Source organism: Lontra canadensis, unplaced genomic scaffold, assembly GCF_010015895.1.
Source record: "Lontra canadensis isolate GAN:19392208 unplaced genomic scaffold, GSC_riverotter_1.0 scaffold58, whole genome shotgun sequence".
NCBI lineage: Eukaryota > Metazoa > Chordata > Mammalia > Carnivora > Mustelidae > Lontra > Lontra canadensis.
The window spans coordinates 865,824-887,312 of NW_022631052.1; the positions used below are offsets into that span (position 1 = coordinate 865,824).

At 42.9% G+C, this 21,489-nt stretch overlaps 1 protein-coding gene across 2 annotated transcripts in view; it reads right to left on the bottom strand.

Annotated features, from left to right (window-relative positions):
* Positions 1 to 21,489, bottom strand: part of BICDL1 (BICD family like cargo adaptor 1) — a 98,818-nt gene that overhangs the window by 21,331 nt on the left and 55,998 nt on the right. Inside the window, exons 3-4 of one of the 2 annotated variants that reach the window (XM_032876166.1) lie at positions 689 to 835; positions 426 to 530 (exon numbers count right to left, since the gene is read on the bottom strand). In XM_032876166.1, the coding sequence (XP_032732057.1) occupies positions 426 to 530; positions 689 to 835 (252 nt within the window). The remainder of the gene's footprint in view (positions 1 to 425; positions 531 to 688; positions 836 to 21,489) is intronic. The other variant, XM_032876167.1, reaches the window with a different exon arrangement.

Genomic DNA, 21,489 nt, shown 5'->3' on the forward strand with positions numbered 1-21,489 from the left:
TACTCTGTTTCCGGGGCGGCTAGGAGCAATTATCTTTTTGTTTAGGGGGTTGTCAAGTGTGAGCCTGGGGATTTAGCTGAGGACTGGTGGCAGGTCCCAGATAAGGACAAATGTGGCCATGAAGCGATTTCCTTTAGGAAGGAAAAAGAAGCCAATTAAGTTCACAAAGGGTCAGCCTATTCCTTTTGTAGCCACTGTCAGAAGCAGGGGGGAGTCTTGCCGTGTTCAGTGGGCAGCTTCGTGATTTCTGCTCTGTGCGAGCTGGCTAAATGCATCAGCCTGGGAAGCCACCGCAGAGAGCACTGTGAGCCACGCACAGGAAATCACAGGCTCCCTCTGAAACCTCTAGCAGATTTCACAAACCCTAGGAGGCGGAATGATACTCCTCATGTTCCAGTCATGTTAATAGCCCAGAAAGAACTCACTGAAACTGCTCCAGGGGCCAGTGGCTTGAACAAATTAGAAGGATGACTTGCGGGTAGCGATGTGTTTGTTTTCAGCAGAGCCAGACTGGCCAAGTTGGTGGGTGCCCAAGCAGAACGACAACACGGCCAGTAGAGAGACCTCGGCTTTACCTTCTCCTGACCCCTATGGTGGTGCTGGCCCATCAGCTTTCCCGCAGGGTGGGCAGCTATGTGCTCTTTTAATCTGGCCCCGGTTTTATAGGGCAGCTTCTCTGTCTCAGTACCTGTAGGTCTTTGTCATGGCCTTGCCTCTCCAGAATCAGCACCCGGTCCTGTAGCTCCTCCACAGTCCCCTGGAGCAGGTCATTCTCCTCTAAGGTGGCACTGAGACGATGCTCCAGCTCCCGTTTCCGATCCGACAGCATCTTGATCTGAAAGGGTGGAGAGTCACAAGGGCGGTGTGCAGTTACACCCAGGCTGATGAGCAGGAAGGGAGGAATGAGCCCCAAACGTGAAGGCAGATGTTTCCCCAAGTGCTCTGCCCAGGGGCCCGGTGCCCCCATCTCGGAGAGAACAGCTGTGAACTCCCAAGCTAGAGAGAAAGCCCCTCCCTTCTAGAAACCTGTCTGGGAAGGGGTGGGAGATGAGCTTTGGGAAGCTGGAATGTGGGATGCCAGGCAGAGGAAGGGAAGGTCAGTGCTCTGGAAATTCCACAGATAAGACAGAGAAGGGCTCCACCTTGCCTGCTCATAACTTCACCTCAACCCCATAATTTATGGGGGAGTGGAACCCAAACTGTGGTTCCATTCTTCCTTCTCAAGTCATGGGCACAGGAAAATGCCTGGAACAGCCTCTTGAGCTGCTGTCTTGTCATACTTTTATGGCTCTCTTCTGTACGTCCCCCCCTGCTAACGGGTCTGGCTCTAGAGGTCACAGTTCAGACCTGGTTCTCCAAGTTAATGGGGGAGTGGCAGGGTACAGAAACAAAGTAGTGCCTGCCTCAGCCTGTGTCCTGGAAGCAACAGGACATGGACATAAGTGAGTAAATGATTTTACTCAGTGTCTTTTTGCCTGAGCAAGTCATTTGTGAATAGGAGGAATTTCACTCCTTTTATTAAACAGGCCGGTGTGTTTGTACATTGCATATCTAGCCAGTCTCAAGAGATATAAATCTTCTTTTAGGAAGGCCTGTCTAGACTTTTCAATGTCAGTGAGAAAAAAAAGGCAAAAAAGAAAGGGGTGCCAGATCTCCTGGCCTCAAGGTCTGTAGGCTCAGGAGCAATGCCAGCACTCCATGGGCCAGCGATGCTTCACCCCAAGAACACTGCACCGCTAAGGGGCCACGGAAACCGTCCCAAGACCTGCATGCAGGTCTCACTGGCTCCTCCCAACTATCATTTCCCTGCTGAACTTATCTCTCAACCCGCTTCTTGCTCCCAACATGGTTAAGATGTTCTCCACTCTCTCCAGTTTGGCTTGGAGAACAATCCATTAAGGGGACCAAACTTCGACCCTTTCCTAGGGAGATTTTAAAATGAATGTACAATGTGTCTGAGGTTCTCTGAAATCCACCTTTCCCTCTGCTTTTTGTCTGTTCTTGCTGTCCACACCAGAATTCTGTTCCGAGAGCACAGATCTTCCCTGGCCACTGATCAATCAGATAGGGTGCTGTCCTGGGGAAATGGAAGTATGTGGTCTTTGTCTAGAGAGATCAGGTATCTGGCCAAACAAAGAAATACTGTCTCAAGTGTGCATCTGGGTGAGGGACAAAAAGGAGTAGGTCTCTTCTGTGTATGGGGCCACTATTCCCCACACTGAAGCATGTTACCCATGTGAAGGAATTCTTACTCTAGTTGATTTTCATTTAAATACCCTCTGACCTTTACATTTTCCTTCCATGGATAAGCTTTGTTTCTCAAGTTCCACTCAGTGAAATAATGATTTAATAGTTCTGACAGATAATCTTGGCCCCTTAAAAAAACTTAGACGTCAGAGCTACATGAAGTAACGTGCTTGACCAATGTCATACGTTGGTTTTGTAAAGCAGCAGTGTTGCCAGATGAAGCAAGGCATCGACACTCCATCACCCCAGCCTATATACCCTGAAACTTGTGATCAAATCTGCCAATTAACATTTCCGGGAATGACCCCGAGTCACGAGGGTCTTAAAATAGTAAGCAGAGGGGAGAGGAAAACAGGTAACTCGAAGCAATCAGAGCTTGGCAAAGGCAGTTTAACGGCAAGTCATGCACACGAGTGGTCACAGACAGGCATGCCAAACCCCACCAGAACCAACTACTTACTTCAAGAACCTGCTGCTCAATACCAGTAGTATTTCCAAGGGAAGGGAGAAAGGAAGGGAATGACAGGCAGGAGAAAAGAGAAGACATTGACAGACTTTAGGAAAAACATCTTCAGGTCATTTCCAAAGTAGGGAAGCAGCCATCTGGGGTTCTCTGGGTCTGACCACACCTATTGATTCCTTAACCAGAGTCAGGGTGTGATTCATCTGGCCCTAGCCTGTGCCTTCAAGTGGAACTTAGCCAAAGGGCTGCTGTCTGGACAATCGGCTTAGGGGTCGTCAGGATCAGATTAGGTGGAATACTGAGGGGGAAGAGAAGAGCCCCCATTTGGGCTGGTGATAGGACTCCCCTCTTCTCACCTCCCACAGCTGGGTTCTCACAGGGTTGTCCACTAAGTGCTGCTTTTTCTTTTCCTCTGGCCCACTGAGGGCCAGAGACCCTGCCATGCTCTGGCTCACACCCTCCACACGGAGTGCTTTGGAGTGCTTTCTCTGATTTAACTCATCAAACACAACAGCCCTATGGAGTAGCTACGTCTGTTACCCTCATTTTGTACATGAGAATATCACAGGTGGACTGAACTGGACCTAAATAGCATGGAGCAAGGGGAAATTCTCTTTCCCATCATCTGTTTAGGGTCGGCAAGAATGTTCTTGGACGGATCCACATATTCAGTAAAAGTAGGTCATCCATGATTTCCGCGCACTCAGCAGTAACTCTGAGCAACCTTACTCTTCCAGACCCAGTGCCACATGAATCAAGTGTTCCCCCTTGAATTTCTCACAGAGACATCTCTCTTCAGAGATTTTAGATAGAGCAGGGTTTTGTCTCCCAGTTCAGGAGACTCCTTATCTGAGAGACCTACTGCAGCGCCTCCACTGAGAAAAGCGCTGCCTCTGTAAGCGCGGCCCCGCGGGGCAGCTCACCTCAGCCTGAAGGCTTTCAAGCCTGATGATGTGCTGGTTGGTTGAGGAGTTTTTCTCCCGGAAGTCTTCTCTGAGGGCATGGACTTGCATGGAGAGTTGTCTCTCAACTTCTGATGCCTGCAAGTAGAGGATACCTTCAGTGGGGGACTGGGAGGCTTCAGCGGATTCAGTGCAAAGGGAGTCTGTTAAGATTTTCCTGCCTTTCGTTTCCCAAGCATCTCTCTGCAACTTCCTACTCTGTGAGGAGCATAGGATGAGATGCTGGCTTCCCACCCCCGGTCCATGTGTTCTTTAGTGCTCAAACAAGACCAACCCCCATCTCTACTTCCACTGCGGACGAGTCTGTCTTGGTAAAGACCGCTTTGCTAGTCAGAGGAAACAGGCCTAGGAATAGTAAGCTCTCAAATGTTCGATACCGCCATGACTACTCTGCACCTAGCAGAAGCTCCGCGAACATCTACTAAACCCAGAGAAAGTCTCAGTGTTTTACATGAAAGAGTAAGAGATAGACCTAGTCCTTCAGAAACTCCTTTATTTTTCTCTTAGAAATGTCTTTATCTATATTCTCTCATTCCTTTATTTTCTCTTTATTTCCTCAGCAGGGCCCAAGTAAATCATCTCTGTCTCCATTGCTCATTTCCATTCAACATGGGCACTATTTGAAGTTCCCTGTCATGTCTGTTAAGATTTTTTTTTTCATTTTTATTTTTTAAAGATTTTTATTCTTTGAGAGACAGAGGGAGAATGTGAGAGAGAGCACGAGCATGGGAGAAGGGCAGGGGGAGAGGGAGAAGCAGACTCCCCACTCAACAGGGAGCCCAGTGGGGGACCTGATCCCAGGACCCCAGGATCATGACCTGAGCTGAAGGCAGACGCTTAACAAACCAAGCCCAGTTAAGAATGTTTCTTTTAAAGATTTTATTTTTAAGTAATCTCTACATCCAGCATGGAGCTCAAATTCACAACCCTGGCATCAAGACTTGCATGTTCCACCAACTGAGCCAGCCGGGCATCCCGATGTCTGTTAAGATTTTTGCCATTCGGTCCTCAAGGACATCTCATGCAACTTTATATTCTTGGGGACTGTGGCTGAGGCACTGATTTCCCACCCTGATCCATTTATTCTCTAAGGCTGCAACACAGCAAAACACTAAAGACATTTAGTGTATCGGCACCTTCTCCTGAATATGCAGGAGAGTGTTTTGAAAGAATGCTTCCTTGCTAAGATTTGAGCTCCAGTCCTTCTCCAGGAGTCTCGGCCCAGCTTCCCAGTGTGCATTGGCCCTGAACACTGCCCAGTAGAGACAAGAGCCACAGGACAGGTTAAAGTAACTGCCTCAGTGCTTTTTTTGAGGCCGAAAAGGGGTCAGTAAGCTTTATGAGTTCCTGGGAGAGATCACTGTGTGCTGAAGTGGTTAGGAGGTGGGATGGCAATAATGTTGATATGGGAGGCTAGCTGTATAGTGAGGCCCTCACATTAACAGATACATGTTTGATAGTTTTTTTTCTCCAGCTTTTTTTTAATTTAAGATGTATTTATTTACTTTAGAGAGAGCACGAAGGTTGGAGGGAGTGACGGAGAGAATTCCCAAGCAGACTCCCTGGCAAGCATGGATGCCACGCAGGCCTCAATCCCATGACCCTGCGATCACGACCTGAGTTAAAATCAAGAGTCAGACACTCAAGTGACTGAGCCACCAGGTGCACCTCAATAGTTTTTATCTTCAAGTGCTGTATCAACAACGGTCCATCTTTGTCTTGGTCCAGCAGAGTCAACAAATGTTGCTCCCCTGAACTAGATGGCCATGTAAGAATCTCAGCCTATAGTTCTAAATTTTAAACAGTTATACATACACAACAAAATAAAACCAAACCACCTCTTCTTCCTTATTCTAAATTTAATTACAGACACCACCAGCTTTTTTAGTTTTCTTTATCACTTAGAAACACAATGTTAGTCATCCTTACCTAAAATAACGTAAGTGGTATGTACTGAGTACTTACTATGTGCCAAGAATTGTGCTAAATGCTTTAAATGCATTATCTCAATTGTCATAACCAAAGTAGTGCCTGTCATGCTCAATTCACTAATGAGGAAACAGGCTCAGGGAAATGAAGGAAGCTGCCAACTTCTCAGTAAATGATGGTATCAGAATGGTAAACTTTGGGTTGTCTTGTCTCCAAAATAGGACTTCAATACAGGCATACCCCGTTAGGCTGCACTTCACTTTACTGTACTTTGTAGATACTGTGTTTTTTCCAAATTGGGAGGTTTGTGGCAACCTTCATCGAGCAAGTCTGCCCGTGTTATTTTGCCAACAGCCTTTGCTTCCCTCATGCCTCATGTGTTGCATTTTGGTAATTCTTGCAGTATTTCAAACTTTTCGTTATTATTATATTTCTTCTGGTAATCTGTGACCTGTGATCTTTGATGCTACTGCGGTAGTTGTTTTGGGGTGCCAGGAAACATGCCCACAGGAGACACGGACTGAATCAATAACATTGGGTGCGTTATGACTGCTCCACTGCTCTCCTGATGGCCATTCCCACATCTCTCACCCTCTCCTCGGACCTCCCCATTCCCTGAGACACAGCAATGTTGACATCAGGCCAGTTAATAACCCTACAGTGGCCTCTAAGTGCTCAAGTAAAATTAAGAGTTGCACGTCTCATCACTTTAAATCCAAAGCTAGAAATGATTAAGCTTAGTGAGGAAGGCACATCAAAAGCCAAAAGAGGCCAAAAGCTTGGCTTCTTGCGCCAACCGTTAGCCAAGTGGCGGATGCAAAGGAAGAGATTATGAAGGAAATGACAAACACAACTTTTATGTGCACTGGAAAACCAAAAAAATTCATTTTACTCACTTTAATGTGGTATTAGCTTCTTTGTGGTGGCCTCGAACCAAACCGGCAATATCTCTGAGGCTGGCCTGCACTGCCTTTTTGTATCTTGAAAACAGTTTTTCCTTTTTCTTTGTCCCACTATTAACCAAACCTTTAGCAGTTTGACCAGTCCAAATCAGCAAGGCTATTTTTTCTTTGTTTTCTCCTTCTTAAATGCTAATAAATTTAATTTAAGTCTCTGGAAATTTTTTTTAAAAGAATTTAGGGCTCATTCCTTCTAATAAACGCTGTAATTTGATTGCCTATACTGAATTCAACTGACAATCAAGGTTTCAAATAGGTTTAGATTTACAAAAAGCACTGGGTAATTCAGGTGGGTGACCTTATTCTGAATATCACCAGCTTGACAGGGATGGTGAAACAACCAAGACCCTGAGATGCACTGACTGCGGTCAGGTCGCCCAAGCTGTATTAGAGATGTTCCTGGACACTAGTCTCCTCTCAAAGTGATCCTCCTAGAAGTAAAAATGGTCTTTTCCTATCAGGTAGCCTGACTCTGGAGTCTGAGCTCTTCACCACTAAGCTCCAACGGGTCTCCTTTAAATGTTGACTCCTCAGATGTGCTCAGGGATGGACTATTCACACAAAGGCTTTTAACCTACATCTCTTATTTGAATCTCTAAAAGTCCTAAGACGCAGGAGTAGTTGGCCTCCTTTTGCAGACAATGAAGTAGAGGTTGAGAAAAAGTGGCAATGCCTTGGTCTTTGGCTTCGCAGTGCTGTGCTCTCCCACGCATACAGCCACCTCCAGCCATGGGCCAGTCATTTGCCTGTTACAGCGCTGGAGGGGATGCATCACTCAGAGTGATAAACCCACTCCCGCATGCAAGAGCTAATGTAAATTATTTTCTTCTTCAGAGATGACCTTGGCTCAGATCCTTAGACCTAACAGAATGATTAAAAGCTATTTCTGCATATAAATTAAGTAATAATCTAAGTTTGTACATAACTTCAATGTTCTAGATGCTTTCTGATCAAAGGATGAGGAAGCCTGCAAAGCCAGTCCTAGCTCTATAACGAACTTCAGACCATCTTTGAAGTTCTTCAAGTAGCAGAGTTAGCCAGGACAAAAGTGATCTCTCTAAAGGGACTTGCTCGGCTCCCGAGAGGAGGGATAGAACAATGGAAAGGAAAAAAGTTGAGTGAGATGATCAGGATTAGAGTTCCTATCCTACCATATACATGTGTGTGTACAGAAGTTAAGGGAGTTGTTTAACTTGAGTATCACTTGGCCAGATTATAGACCTACTCCTCTTTTCCACACTATTACAAAAAGGGCTGGTCTAGAGGAATGCCCCTTTCCCCGTTTCCAATTCAGGACCTTGTGAGATTGAGTTGAATCACTAAGTTTAGGGAAATAAAGGAAGGAAAGAAATAGCAAATGCATACAAATTTACGACAATTGTGGGAAATGGTAAAAGACCCAAGGGTCGGTGGTTTTTCTGCTTTTTGTTTTTGTTTTAAACAAGGTGCTACTGAGAACACAATGTGTGCCCAGTCCACTTCTTGGGTTTCCACTGGGGACAGCCTGTCAAGTGACTTGGCCAACATCATGGAGGTGGTGGGTCAAGCTAAAAAATATGGAGAAACACAGAGATCTTTGACAGCCAAATCCTTTAGCTCTGCTCTCCTGGTGGCCTTTCAAAGCTACCCAACAGCCGGCAAATGTTCAGAAGCCATACCCCTCCTGCAGATACAAATTTTCCTACTTCTAGTTTTGGGGCAGCAGTCATGGCCCTGAGACATTTTTTGGTGATCGTGGTAGGGGGGTAATACTGGGATAATTCAGTTTTCTTTCTTTCTTTCTCCCCCCTCCCTTTTAAAAAGATTTATTTACTTATTTGAGAGAGAGGGAGCACACACGCGTGCGCAGAGGGAGAGAATCTCAAGCACACTGCCCACTGAGGATTGAGCCTGGTACAGGGCTCAGTCCCATGACCAATGAGATCAAGACCTGAGCTAAAATCATGAGTAATCATGAGTCAGATGTTTAACCAACTGAGCCAACCAGGTGCCCTGCCCAATTCAGTCTTAAAGTAGAAAATGGCAGGGACTTACAGTCTGCTTCTCGGTATGATGATTCTGGCTACTGTGCCTGACGAAGCAGCCAGTAACAGCTATGGCAAAAATGTGGCAAAGTATGACATCTGTAATCGTAGGCGAATGTAAGATGGTATTGTTTTAGTTCAGGTATTTTTGCTTTTTGAAATAAAAAATTTTTTCCATAATAAGAGTAACAAATGTTCAGAATAAAAATAGAGAATTTAATTGAAATTGAAAGTACTGAGATGAGTTACAGTCCCCATTTATCCCTAGTCATCAGTGCCACTCTCCAGTGAGAACGTTAATATCATTCCTATTACAGATATTTCATGTGAGTCCTAGAAATTGTCTATTCATATCTAAAATATTACAAAAGTTTTGCCTTTAAAAATACATGTAGGGCACGTGGGTGGCTCAGTCAGTTCAGAATCCAACTCTTGATCTCAGCCCAGGCCTTGATATCAGGGTTGTAAGTTCAAGCCCTGCACTGGGCTCCATGCTGGGCATGGAGTTTACTTTAAAAATAAACAAACAGGGGCGCCTGGGTGGCGCAGTGGGTTGGGCCTCTGCCTTCGGCTCGGGTCATGATCTCAGGGTCCTGGGATCGAGCCCCACATCGGGCTCTCTGCTCAGTGGGAAGCCTGCTTCCCCGTCTCTTTCTGCCTGCCTCTCTGCCACTTGTGATCGCACTCTCTCTGTCAAATAAAGTATTTAAAACAAACAAACAAACAAACAAACACACATGTATTTTTTTTTTAAAGATTTTATCTATTTATTTGACACAGAGAGAGATCCCAAGTAGGCAGAGAGGCAGGCAGAGAGAGAGGAGGAAGCAGGCTCCCCATTAAGCAGAGAGCCTGATGTGGGGCTCGATTCCAGGACCCTGAGATCGACCCGAGCTGAAGGCAGAGGCTTAACCCACTGAGCCACCCAGGTGCCCCACAAACATACATGTATTTTACATCTTTCCAAGCCAATATATAGATCTACCTTATCCTTTTTAACAACTGTCTAGTTATATGAATATAACATAATTTAACTAATCACTGCTTATGAACATTTAGAGTGCTCCAATTCTTTGCTATTACAAACACTGCTGCAGAAAACATCCTTGCTTAACCACTCTTCTGCTTATGGGAGAATATCTTGTAAGTGAATAAATTCCTAAAAGTGGCATTGTTAGGTAAAAGGTAAGCATATTGGGGCGCCTGGGTGGCAATCGTTAAGCAGAGTTAAGCGTCTACTTTGGCTCACGTTATGAGCCCAGGAACCTGGGCTCGAGCCTCATATCAGGCTCCCTGCTCAGCGGGAAGTCTACTTCTCCCTCTCCCATTCCCCTGCTTCTGTTCCCTCTCTTGCTCTGCCAAATAAATAAAATCTTAAAAAAAAAAAAGTTATGAATATTCACATTGATAGGTATCGCCAAACCACACCCCCAAAACATTGCACCAGTTTATATCCCCACCAACAGAGTACAAATACTCCTGCTTTTCAATACTTTGCCACCACTGGGTAATATGAAACATTTTAATCTTTAGATACTAATTTCTAACATTCATTTTTTTTTAGATTTTATTTATTTATTTGACAGAAAGAGAGAGACAGCAAGAGTGGGAACACAAGCAGGGAGAGTGGGAGAGGGAGAAGTGGGCTTCCCGCTGAGCAGAGAGCCCTACATGGGGCTCGATCCCAGGACCTCGGGACCATGACCTGAGCTGAAGGCAGATGCCTAACGACTGAGCCACCCAGGCACCCCTATTTCTAACATTCTTATTTCAAAAATATTGTCTTTTTTACTTTTACTGATTACAGACTGGATGAAAAAGAAAATGAGACATTTGAGAAATTACTCTAGTTCTGTTAAAGAGTGCTGAAAAACCTAATACTTATATATCCTTGAACTATCTGGAATGAACTCCTTTTATAATCAGAGTGCTTGGGTTATTATTTATTAAGCCTCAAGTTGGCAAAACAGAGTGACTCTGTGTTCCTTCTCCCTGATATGCCTGATTTGGTTAGAGTACCATCTAGGACACATTTCTTTCCCTCTACTGAGCAGAGCTATTCTAGGATTTCTTTATGACTCCTTATGGTTAGGCATTTGGGATCTTCCCGTATTTCATAATTATAACGAATACATGTCACTGGTGGGTAAGTAGCACTTGAATAGAAATGCAATCGACAACCTTACTGTGTCAGAAAGGGAGATGAATATGCTTTAGGAAAGAAAATCTAGGGGGACCTGGGTGGCTCAGTGGGTTAAGCCACTGCCTTCAGCTCAGGTCATAATGTCAGGGTCCTGGGATAGAGCCCCGAATTGGGCACTCTGCTCAGCAGGGAGCCTGCTTCCCCGACCTCTCTCTGCCTGTCTCTCTGCCTACTTGTGATCTCTGTCTTTGTCAAATAAATAAATAAAATCTTTAAAAAGAAAAGAAAATCTACACCAATATAAAACAAAATGGGATTATTATTAGCCTTTGCTTAACTGAAAAATCCAATTATCCAGAGACCTGTATTTTCTTATCTTCCAGGTTTTATTGTTAAAAACTTTCAAATTCATTAATGGGTGCCATGAGCCTACTGACAACATATTACATGACAAACTTTTTTTTTTGCTCTCTTGATTATTTATAGTAATAATAGTGACAGCCACCTACTAGATGATCATAAATCAATGTAAAAAATTAAATTTGCCTTTTTGTTCTCACTAGGCTTCCATATGCCAATTCCTTCCAAAGGTTTTCAAAAATAACACTCAGAAGTGAGGTTTGTCATGTATTTATATTTTCCTTAATGTTTGAAGACAATAAGACTTTTACTACTACTTTTACAAAGAAAGGCTTCATATCTAGTAATATGGCTTATGTGGACTGACCCTCCTACTGAAAACGACTAAAAATACTGCGTAAACCAGAAAAGACTTCTTGGAAGCATCAAGGAGCTGACAAATACAGTGACAGATCTATGTTAATGTTTCACGTATGCAAATTATTACAACCACCCAATGGAATACAAGCAGTAAGAAATAAACCTAACACACCACAAATGAATAAGGAAACTACAAAAAAGGACGTGGGGAAAATAACGAAACGAAATAACTGGAAAATAGTCTTTTGACTACACTGTAACGTTTAAGAGAAAAAGAATATACATGGACATTGTACTATAGTTAATAAATGTTTCTCACAGAGACGGATAAGAGATTCTGACCCCACTCTATGTTTAACAGAATTGAACATATAAGTAAATATATCACATATAATGAGAATGAGGTTCTTCTCTTGCAGAAAAATAAGATACAAATAAGGAAAGAAGAATAGAATGAATTCTGTGCTGCTAGACTGGAATCAGAGATACCAGTACGAACGTACTAGTATGTATACAAATGGACAGGTTGAGAAATAATTATGGATGTTTGTTAATGAAAATCATTATTAGGCAACTATCCCAGTGTTAGTATATTTTCCTTACGTCCTAAATCTGTCTTCTGAGAGGGCCCCAAAGTAACAACATCCCAGGGGCACAACTACTGTTCAGATTTGCTTTTTTTTTTTTTTTAATATTTTATTTATTTATTTGACAGACAGAGATCACAAGTAGGCAGAGAGGCAGGCAGAGAGAGAGGAGGAAGCAGGCTCCCTGCTGAGCAGAAAGCCCGATGCGGGGCTCGATCCCAGAACCCTAGGATCATGACCTGAGCCGAAAGCAGAGGCTTTAACCCACTGAGCCACCCAGGCGCCCCCAGATTTGGTTTCTAAATGCCATTCTCTAATAAATGAACCAAGGCTCCTTGGAGAAATGGCTGACTCCAGGGTTGGGGCAGGAAAAACACAAGATGAGCATGGATTATCTTGTGATGCCGGAAAGAAAGGAAATGCTCATAAAATGATGGAGATGTACTGAACAGGCATAGGTGCTAAGTTGAAGGAGCTCCCGATGGCTAAGACTAAGACCATGTGGTCAATAAAACAACAACGGTGATGGATGACAGCACATAGAATAAGAGAAATGAGTTCACACTGATAAATAAATGAAGTTCACACTGATAAATAAATGAACAAAATAAATGTGAGGGGGAAGGGCAGCTCTCTCTTACAGAAGAATCCTAATCAATAAATGTAGAAGGAATGATGACAACAGAAAATCACCATTAAGCAAGCATCACAGTAATAACCACTGCAGGCAAGAACTAGAATGAATGTTATAATGATTGGGCAAAAGTTTGATGAGAAACGGGATATTTGTACAGTCTCAAAGTGTCTCTCCATAAGATTTACTAATTATGAAGGGAAAAATAGTAACCTCACAGTGGGGAAGCCAAGCAGACACTACCTTAAATAACAGATAAAAGTTAGTGTCACCAGTAAAAAGAATAACACCACATGTCCTCAATAGGGTGCCCTGAGAAGGGCATAACTACAGATCTGTGCTACTGCTATAAAACTGTACCTCAATCTAATCGTGACAAAACATTAGACAATGTAAGCTGAGGGACTTTTTTACAAAATAATTGGTCATTACACTCCAAATGTAATGAGTTCAAGAAAAACAAAAACAGACTGAGGATTTGTCAGAGATTGAAGGAGACAAAACAAAACAACAAAACATCATGACAACTAAATGCGATAGGGGATCTTCAACTGGATCCTGGGCCAGAAAATAAACACTGGTGGGAAAACTGGCAACATCCCAGTCAGTCTCAGTCCGGTGTTAATCTCCTGTAGTGTACTATGGATACATAAGATGTTGACATTAAGGAAAGCTGGAAGGGTCTATGAGACCCTTTAAAAAAGATTTTATCTATTCATTTATTTGAGAAAGGGGGACGGAGCGTGTGTGCCCATGTGGGGGGAGGGGCAGAGCGAGAGGGAAAAGCCCAAGCTGACTCCATGCTAAGCCTGATGTGGAGCTCGATCTCACAACCCTGAGATTGTGACCTGAGCTGAAACCAAGAGTCAGACAGATGCTCAACTGACTGATCCATCCAGGCACCCCATTAAAATTTCCATATTGTTTTTCTAACTTCTCTGTATTTCTAACATTATTTTTTAAAAAATCAGATTGGTAGTGCCCCTAGACACGTGGCAGAAGAAAATAAATCATCTCTGGAGGATGGTACCTCCATTCAAAGTTCAAATTATCTCCACAATTCTCTAATAGAAACAATCAGATTGAATAAAAGATGACTTAAAGTTAAAAAAAAAAAACCAATCAGATTATAAGTAAAACAGAAACAAAGCCAAACACACCCATGAAAACAAGGACTCAGGGAGTAAGAACCAGCAGAAACAAATCCACAAAGACTTCAGATCCTAGAACGACCAGATATAAATTGTAATACAGATGAAGTTGTAAGACAACTTTGTTGATTTTGTTTAAATGCATAAAAGATTAAGAACCAACATGTCTACAAAAAAAGTTATAATAACTGAAATTAAAACCCAATAGGTAGTATCAAAATAGAGGATTTCTAAAACATCATTAAAAAAATAAGTCTGGGGGTGCCTGGGTGGCTCAGTGGGTTAAGCCTCTGCCTTTGGCTCAGGTCATGATCCCAGGATCCTGGGATCGAGCCCAGCTCGATCGGGCTCTCTGCTCAGTGGGGAGCCTGCTTCCCCCTCTCTCTCTGCCTGCCTCTCTGCCTGCTTGTGATCTCTGCTGTCAAATAAATAAATAAAAACTTAAAAAAAAAAGTCTGTAAGGTCTAGTTTGGGAGAAAGTATATGCAACACATACATCTGACAAAGGACCCGTATCCGGAATATATAAAAACCTCTAACTCAATAATAAAAAGATACCTAATTTTTTAAATGGGCAGAGAAACAGAACAGATATGTCACAGAGGAAGACCTATGAATGGCCAATAGCACATGAAAAAATGCCCAGCATCACTGGTCACCAGGGAAATGTAAATTGAGGCCACCACAAGATAACTGGACACATCCTTAAGAAGACTGTAATTCAAAAGACGGACAACACAAAATGCTGGCAATTGTGGAACAACCAGAATTCTTGTATATAATTGGTGGGAGTGTAAAATGGCAAAACCCACTTTGGAAAAAAGCCTCGTAGCTTCTTACAAGCGTCATGAACAGAGTTTAAGAACACATGAAACAACTTATTAGCAAATTACCAAATTAAAAGACTAATCAGAAGGAATAAGACTAGTCTGAAGGCATTATCAAGACAGCAGTGCACAGAAACAGAGATGGAAGACAGAAGAGATAGGTCAGCATGTGCTCTGTAAGTATAAACTTCAAGTGCATAAAGGGCAGAGCAAACGGGAGAGAAAATAATGGCTGAAAATCTCCTAAGTGATGAATGAACTGATTCAATCCTTAAGAAGCCTGATGAAATGTAAGCAAAACAAAACCTAAGGCATAAGAAGTGGAGTAATACTGATGTTTGCAAATATTCAAAGTAAAGCATTTTTAATTTATTTTCATTTTTTAATTTTTAAATACTTTATTTATTTGACAGAGAGAGAGAGATCACAGGTAGGCAGAGAAGCAGGCAGAGAGGGAGGGGAAGCAGGCTCCCCGCTGAGCAGAGAGCCCGATGTGGGTCTCCATTCCAGGACCCTGAGATCATGACCTGAGCCGAAGGCAGAGGCTTAATCCACTGAGCCACGCGGGCGCCCCACAAAGGAAAGCATTTTTTAAAAAAAGGTTTATTTGAGAGAGAGAGAGAGTATGTGTGAGAGAGAGGGAGTACAAGCTGGGGTGGGAAGTGGCGCTGAGCAGGAAGCCTGACATGGGGACTAGATCCCTGGACTGGACTCTGGGATCATGACCTGAGCTGAAGGCAAACACTTAAATGACTGAGCCACCCTGGTACCCAAAGAAAAGCATTTTCTTTTCCTGGTCTCTCATCTTAGGTTACAACTAGTGTGAAGCATATTTTACTAATTATTTTAATCTATCTCCTGCTAGACCTTGAGCTCTGGTATCCAGGACATTACTTAACACAACACTGGTGTTTGAGGCATATCTGGAATATTGGATGCATGTTTGGAGAACAACGGTTTATATTTTCTTATTAGAATATTACTTTTTGGGGCACCTAGGTGGCTCAGTCGATTAAGCGACAGCCTTCGGCTCCAGTCATTATCCCAGGGTCCTGGGATCGAGCCCCGCATCAGGCCCTCTGCTTAGCGGGGAGCCTGCTTTTCCCCCTCTCTCTGCCTGCCTCTCTGCTTACTTGTGATCTCTCTCAAATAAATAAAATCTTTAAAAAAAAAAAGTCTTAAAAAATAAGAAAGTTTCCTAGCAAGTTATGTTTCATGTATTATGTTGCAATAGAGTATCCTCTTTAAACTCTGCAAAGCCAAAGCGAACACAGAAATCTAACAATTCTCTTAAGCGAAAAATTTGAGATTTTAACAGTATGAAATGAAGTTTTACATTGCTCAAGCCTTTCATTTTATTTTATTTTTTAAGTAATCTCTACACCCAGTTTGGGGCTTAAACTCACGACCCTGAGCTCAAGAGTTGCATGCTCTTCCAATGGAGCTAATGAGGTGGCTCCATTTTGTTTTAATTTTTTCTTTTTTTAAGTACGCTTCATGCCCAATGTAGGACTTTAAACTCATGACCCTGAGGTCAAGTGTCATGCTTCAATGACAGAGCCAGCCAGGCACTCCAAATTTCATTTACTTTTTTAGTAATCTCTATACCCAATGTGGGGCTCAAACCCATGATCCTGATATCAAGAGTTGCACGCTCTTCTGACAGCGCAAGCCAGGTTCCCCCAAGCCCTTTATTTTAATGTTTAATAGGAATCTGTTTTTCTGAACAACTCGTAGTTCATCACCTATGAAGGAAGAATCCACATAATTCATGTTGTATTCTTGGGTTCTCACATGTTTTTGCTGTTACATGATAACGCTGTGGCTGAAGACACTTGCTGTGCTGCTTTACTAACTGATACTGCCTTCTTTCAGATATGTGGTGTAGGCAAAAGAAATTTTCTCTTTACCTAAACTTTATGTTATGGGCATATGGCAAAGATATTGCTGGTATGGTTCCAGACCACTACAATAAAGAGAATATCACAGTAAAGAGAGTAAAATGAATTTTTTGGTTTCCCAGTGCACATAAAAATTGTATTTACACTATAGTCTATGAAGTGTGCAATAACATTATGTCTAAACAAATTTACTTATCTCAGCTTAAAAATACTTTACTGGTAAAAAATGCTAACCATCATATGAGCTTCAGGGAGTCCTCTTTTTGCTGGTGGAGGGTCTTGCTTCCATGTTGATGGCTGCTGACTGATGGAGGTGGTGGTCACTGAAGGCTGGGGGGGCTGTGGCAGTTCCCTAAAATAAGATGACACAACTTTTGCCATGTCAATGGACTCATCCTCTCATGAAGGGTTTCTCTGTAGCAGGTGATGGTGTTGGGTAGCATTCTCCCCACAGCAGAACTTCTTTCAAGATTGGAGTCTATCCTCTCAAGCCCTGCTGCTGCTTTATCAACTGAGTGTGTGGAACATTCTGAATGCTTTGTCATCAACAGTCTTCCCAGCATCCAGGAGCAGTTTCCATCTCCAGACACCACCACCCTTGCTCATCCACAAGAAGCAAGTCCTCATTGCTTCAAGTTTTAGTACCAGTTTCTAGCGATTCAGTCCCATCTTCAGGCTCCAGGTCTAATTCTCGTTCTCTTGCTGGTCCCACCCCATGTGCAGCTACTTCCTCCACTGAACCCCTCCAAGTCCTCCATGAAGGTTGGAATCAACCTCTTCCACACTCTGTTAACACTGCTCTTTTGACCTCTCCCATGAATCAGGAAAGTCCTTGGTGTTATCTAGAATGCTGAACCCTTTCCTGAAGGTTTCCAGTTTACTTTGCCCAGACCCATCAGAGGACACTATCTATGGCAGCTCTAGCCTTTCAAATGTCTTTCTTAAATAATAAGGCCTGAAAGTCAAAACGACTCCTTGGTCCACGGGCTGCAGAATGGATGTAGTGTTAGCAGACATGAAAACAACATCAATCCCGTACATCTCCACGCCATCAGGGCTCTCGGACGGCCGGGTGCACCGGCAGGGAGCAGTGATACTCTGGAAGGCATCTCTCTTTTTCTGAGCAGCAGGTCTCAACAGCCAGCTTGAAATATTCAGGCAGTCTCGCTGTGAACAGAGGTGCTGCCGTCCAGGCTCTGCTGTTCCATTTACAGAGCGCGGGTGGAGTAGATGCGGCATCGTGCTTCAGGGCCCGGGGGTTTGCAGAACGGGCAGTGGCTTCCGCTCCGAGGCCCCGGCTACATTAGCCTCTCACAGGAGAGTCAGCCCGTGTTTCGCAGCTTGGAAGCCAGGCACTGACTTCTTCTCGCTAGCTACCAAAGTCCTCCACGGTGTCTTCCTCGGATAGGAGGCTCTTACGTCGACACTGAAAATCATGTTGAGTGTAGCCGCCTTCATGGACGATCTCAGCTGGAGCTTCTGGAGAACTCGCTGCAGCTTCTACACCTGCTGCTGCCCCTCGTGCTTCTGTGTTATGGAGATGGCGTCTTTCCTTAAACCTCGTGAACCACCTCGGCTACCTTCAGATGTTCCTGCTGCAGCCCCTCACCTCTCTCAGCTTCAGAGAGTGGAAGGGAGTCAAGGGTCTTGCTCTGGGCTCGGCTTTGGCTTCAGGGGGTGTTGTGCCGGGTTTGATCTTCCATCCAGACCACACACGCTTTCTCCAGATCAGCAAGAAGGCGGTTTTCCTTCTTTATCATTCGTGTGTTTCCCGGAGTAGCGCTTGTCATTTCCTTCAAAATCTCTTCCTTTGCCTCCGCCACTTGGCTAACGGTTGGCGCAAGAGGCCAAGCTTTTGGCCTCTTTTGACTTTTGATATGCCTTCCTCACTAAGCTTAATCATTTCCAACTTTGGATTTAAAGTGATGAGACGTGCAACTCTTCCTTTCACTTGAGCACTTAGAGGCCACTGTAGGGTTATTAACTGGCCTGATGTCTATATTGTTCTGTCGCCTGGAATGGGGCAGTCTGAGGAGAGGGTGAGAGATGGGGGAATGGCCATCAGGAGAGCAGTGGAGCAGTCAGAACGCATGCAACATTTACTGATTCAGTCAACGTCTCCTGTGGGCGTGTTTCGTGGCACCCCAAAACAACTACCGTAGTAACATCAAAGATCACAGGTCACAGATTGCCAGAAGAAATATAATAATGATGAAAAAGTTTGAAATACTGCAAAAATTACCAAAATGCAACACATGAGGCATGAAGAAAGCAAAGGCTATTGGCAAAATAGCACTGAAGCCTGGCTCGATGAAGATGAAGGTTGCTACAAACTTCCAATTTGGAAAAAATCCATTAACTTCAAATTGCAATAAACCAAAGGCACAGTAAAATGAGGTATGGCTGTATAAGGATGTTCAGTACATCATAATTTTTAATAGTAAAAACCTGGAAGCAACCTAAATTTTTGCTATTAGCCGACTGGATGGAAAACGTTAATCAGAGTCATGGAATGCTATAGGCATCTACCTGTATTAATATGGAAAGACTTCATAACATAATCTAAAGTAAAAAACATAGCACATTTGATTCCAGCACACAAAATTATGAGTGTACATTTATTTATATGCATATATGCATACATACATTCTTCTAGACGAATGTCTGGAAGGCCATTCATCAAAATGTTATCTGTGATTATCTCTGGGGGATCAGATTCCTATAGATTTCACTTTGGAAAAAATAACTTTTCTGTAATGCATGAATATTCTACAGAAATATGTATTATCTTAATGTTGAGAAAAATTAGGTTATTTTTATTCTTTAAAAATAAGTAAATTCATAAGATACCAACCTAGGGAGAAAAGTGAAAGAAAGAAAATAATATTGTAAACATCAAACCAAGATCAGGATCTTCAGGAATATGAGGCTGGGGAGAATGATCAGTAATCACAGCATGAACTTAGAAAGATTGAGGGGGGAAGAGAAGTTACTCATCATTTATTTATTTTTTAACTTTCAAGTTTGAAACTTGACAAAGTTCCAAACCCTTATGAGGAATATAAAGAAATATAAGACACAATCTCTATCCTCAAATAGCTGAAGGAGATGAGTGAATACTCATGAAGCAGCCAACGTAAGTCACAGAATAAGTATTTGTATATGTGGCAGATGGTACGAGAAGTACACAAGGAACTCGAGACAAAATATGGTAAGTTTTGAGAGGAGGAAGAACAAAGTAAACAGCTTGGTGACCTTAAGAGATTATACAACTACTATACCTTAGCTTCCTCATCTGAAAATGGTAATTAAAATATCTTTAAAGTTATGCCAGCATTAAAATGCAATAACACAGACAACATGTTTAGCACAGGTTAAACATGTAGTATGTTAGAGCTATTACCATCCCTTCTAATAAAGTAAAATCTCCAAATAGAACATGCATTCATTCAAAGGAAAACATGCAATCTGAAAGTTAAAACCTCAGAGACTCTCTGGTTTAAACCCCGAAGAGAGCGTGTGATGAAACGGAGGTTCGGGTCAGCAAAGTCAGGCCTAAGAGGACGTGCTGTGAGCAAGCAATGGCGAGGGACTTAAGATCACAGTTAGTTCTTGACTCCTGTTCCAGTTTCTTTCCATTTTATTGCCATTTTTACAAAAGATGAAAATTAACAGTCACACAGAGAATAGTCACATTTTCAGGGATGCTTTTTTAGCAGCCCCTGGAGTGAGGCAGGTCTGATGTTTGTTACTCCTGTGAGGGGATGCCTGAGAAAGTCAACGCATGACTGTTGGTCCTGTCTATGCCAAGTATGTGCTCTTTAATATTTAGAAAGTGCACTGCCGTGAAATAGGGGCCATGCCTAATTTTGTTTTATTTGAACTAACTTTAAAATTAGAGCACTATAATGGTTTTATTGTCACCCTTTTAATCATGGTCACGGACATAATCCCCCAACATCAAAGACCAGCAACTCTGGCAGTACAGGCTTGGATTGAAAAAAGAAAAAAGGACAAATGTCAATCCACTTTTGTTTCTGAAAGAGGGCCATTATTCAGTGTCAGAGCCCAACTGCTAGTTAATAAAAACTATTTCAGAAGCCAGAGAGAAAAGACTAAAAGTTTTTATTTTTAAATGTTCTGTGAGGGCTCAAAACAGGCCCAGATATTCCCAATATACTATATTCTCAGAGTTCTGATTCATTCTTTGTCTTTTTTTTTTTTTTTTTTAAACCAAAATGACACAGTCCTTTGTGCTAACTTGATGGCCGGGCACTTTGCACCAATTCCAACATGGATGGAACACCTGCTTTCTATACTTTGAATCAAGGATGCAGGGATGAGTAAGGCTCAGTTCTTGTGGGAAAACTGCCTTGCTAGCTCAGGGTCTCAAACAGAATGTGGTCCTCCTCTACCAGATACCACGCTGTGTGAGCTCAGGCAGACTGCTTAACTCTCCATGCTTTCGCTTCTTTACCTGTGAAGTGAGGATAAAGTGGTAGCTCTCTCAAAAAGCTGTGGTGAGGATGAAATAAGTTAACAGAGGTAAAGTGCTTAGGACAGTGTCTCATATGTGGTAAGTACTCTGTGTGGTAGCGCTTGTTGCTACTACTGTCATCATTAGCTCTAATAATTTCAAAGGTCAACCCTGACTGAAGATCTGATGTTTAAGTTACTGGCACAAAAAGTCTAAAAGATTACATGTAAATGAGGGCAGATCTTAAGCCTAAAGAAAGAGGCCAAGGGAACTTGGCACAGGGAAATGATGGAGGGTGGGGAGAATGACAGCTCTAACTGAGGCAGAGTTACAGAAAATTGAGGCACTCTCTTTCATCCGTGGATGGTGGTATGGTAATAATAGAGAAAACCTGGAAGTTCTTAGGGGCAGAGGAAGGAGTGGATATGAGAAGGGAAAGACGGTAAAGGAATTACTATCTAGCTA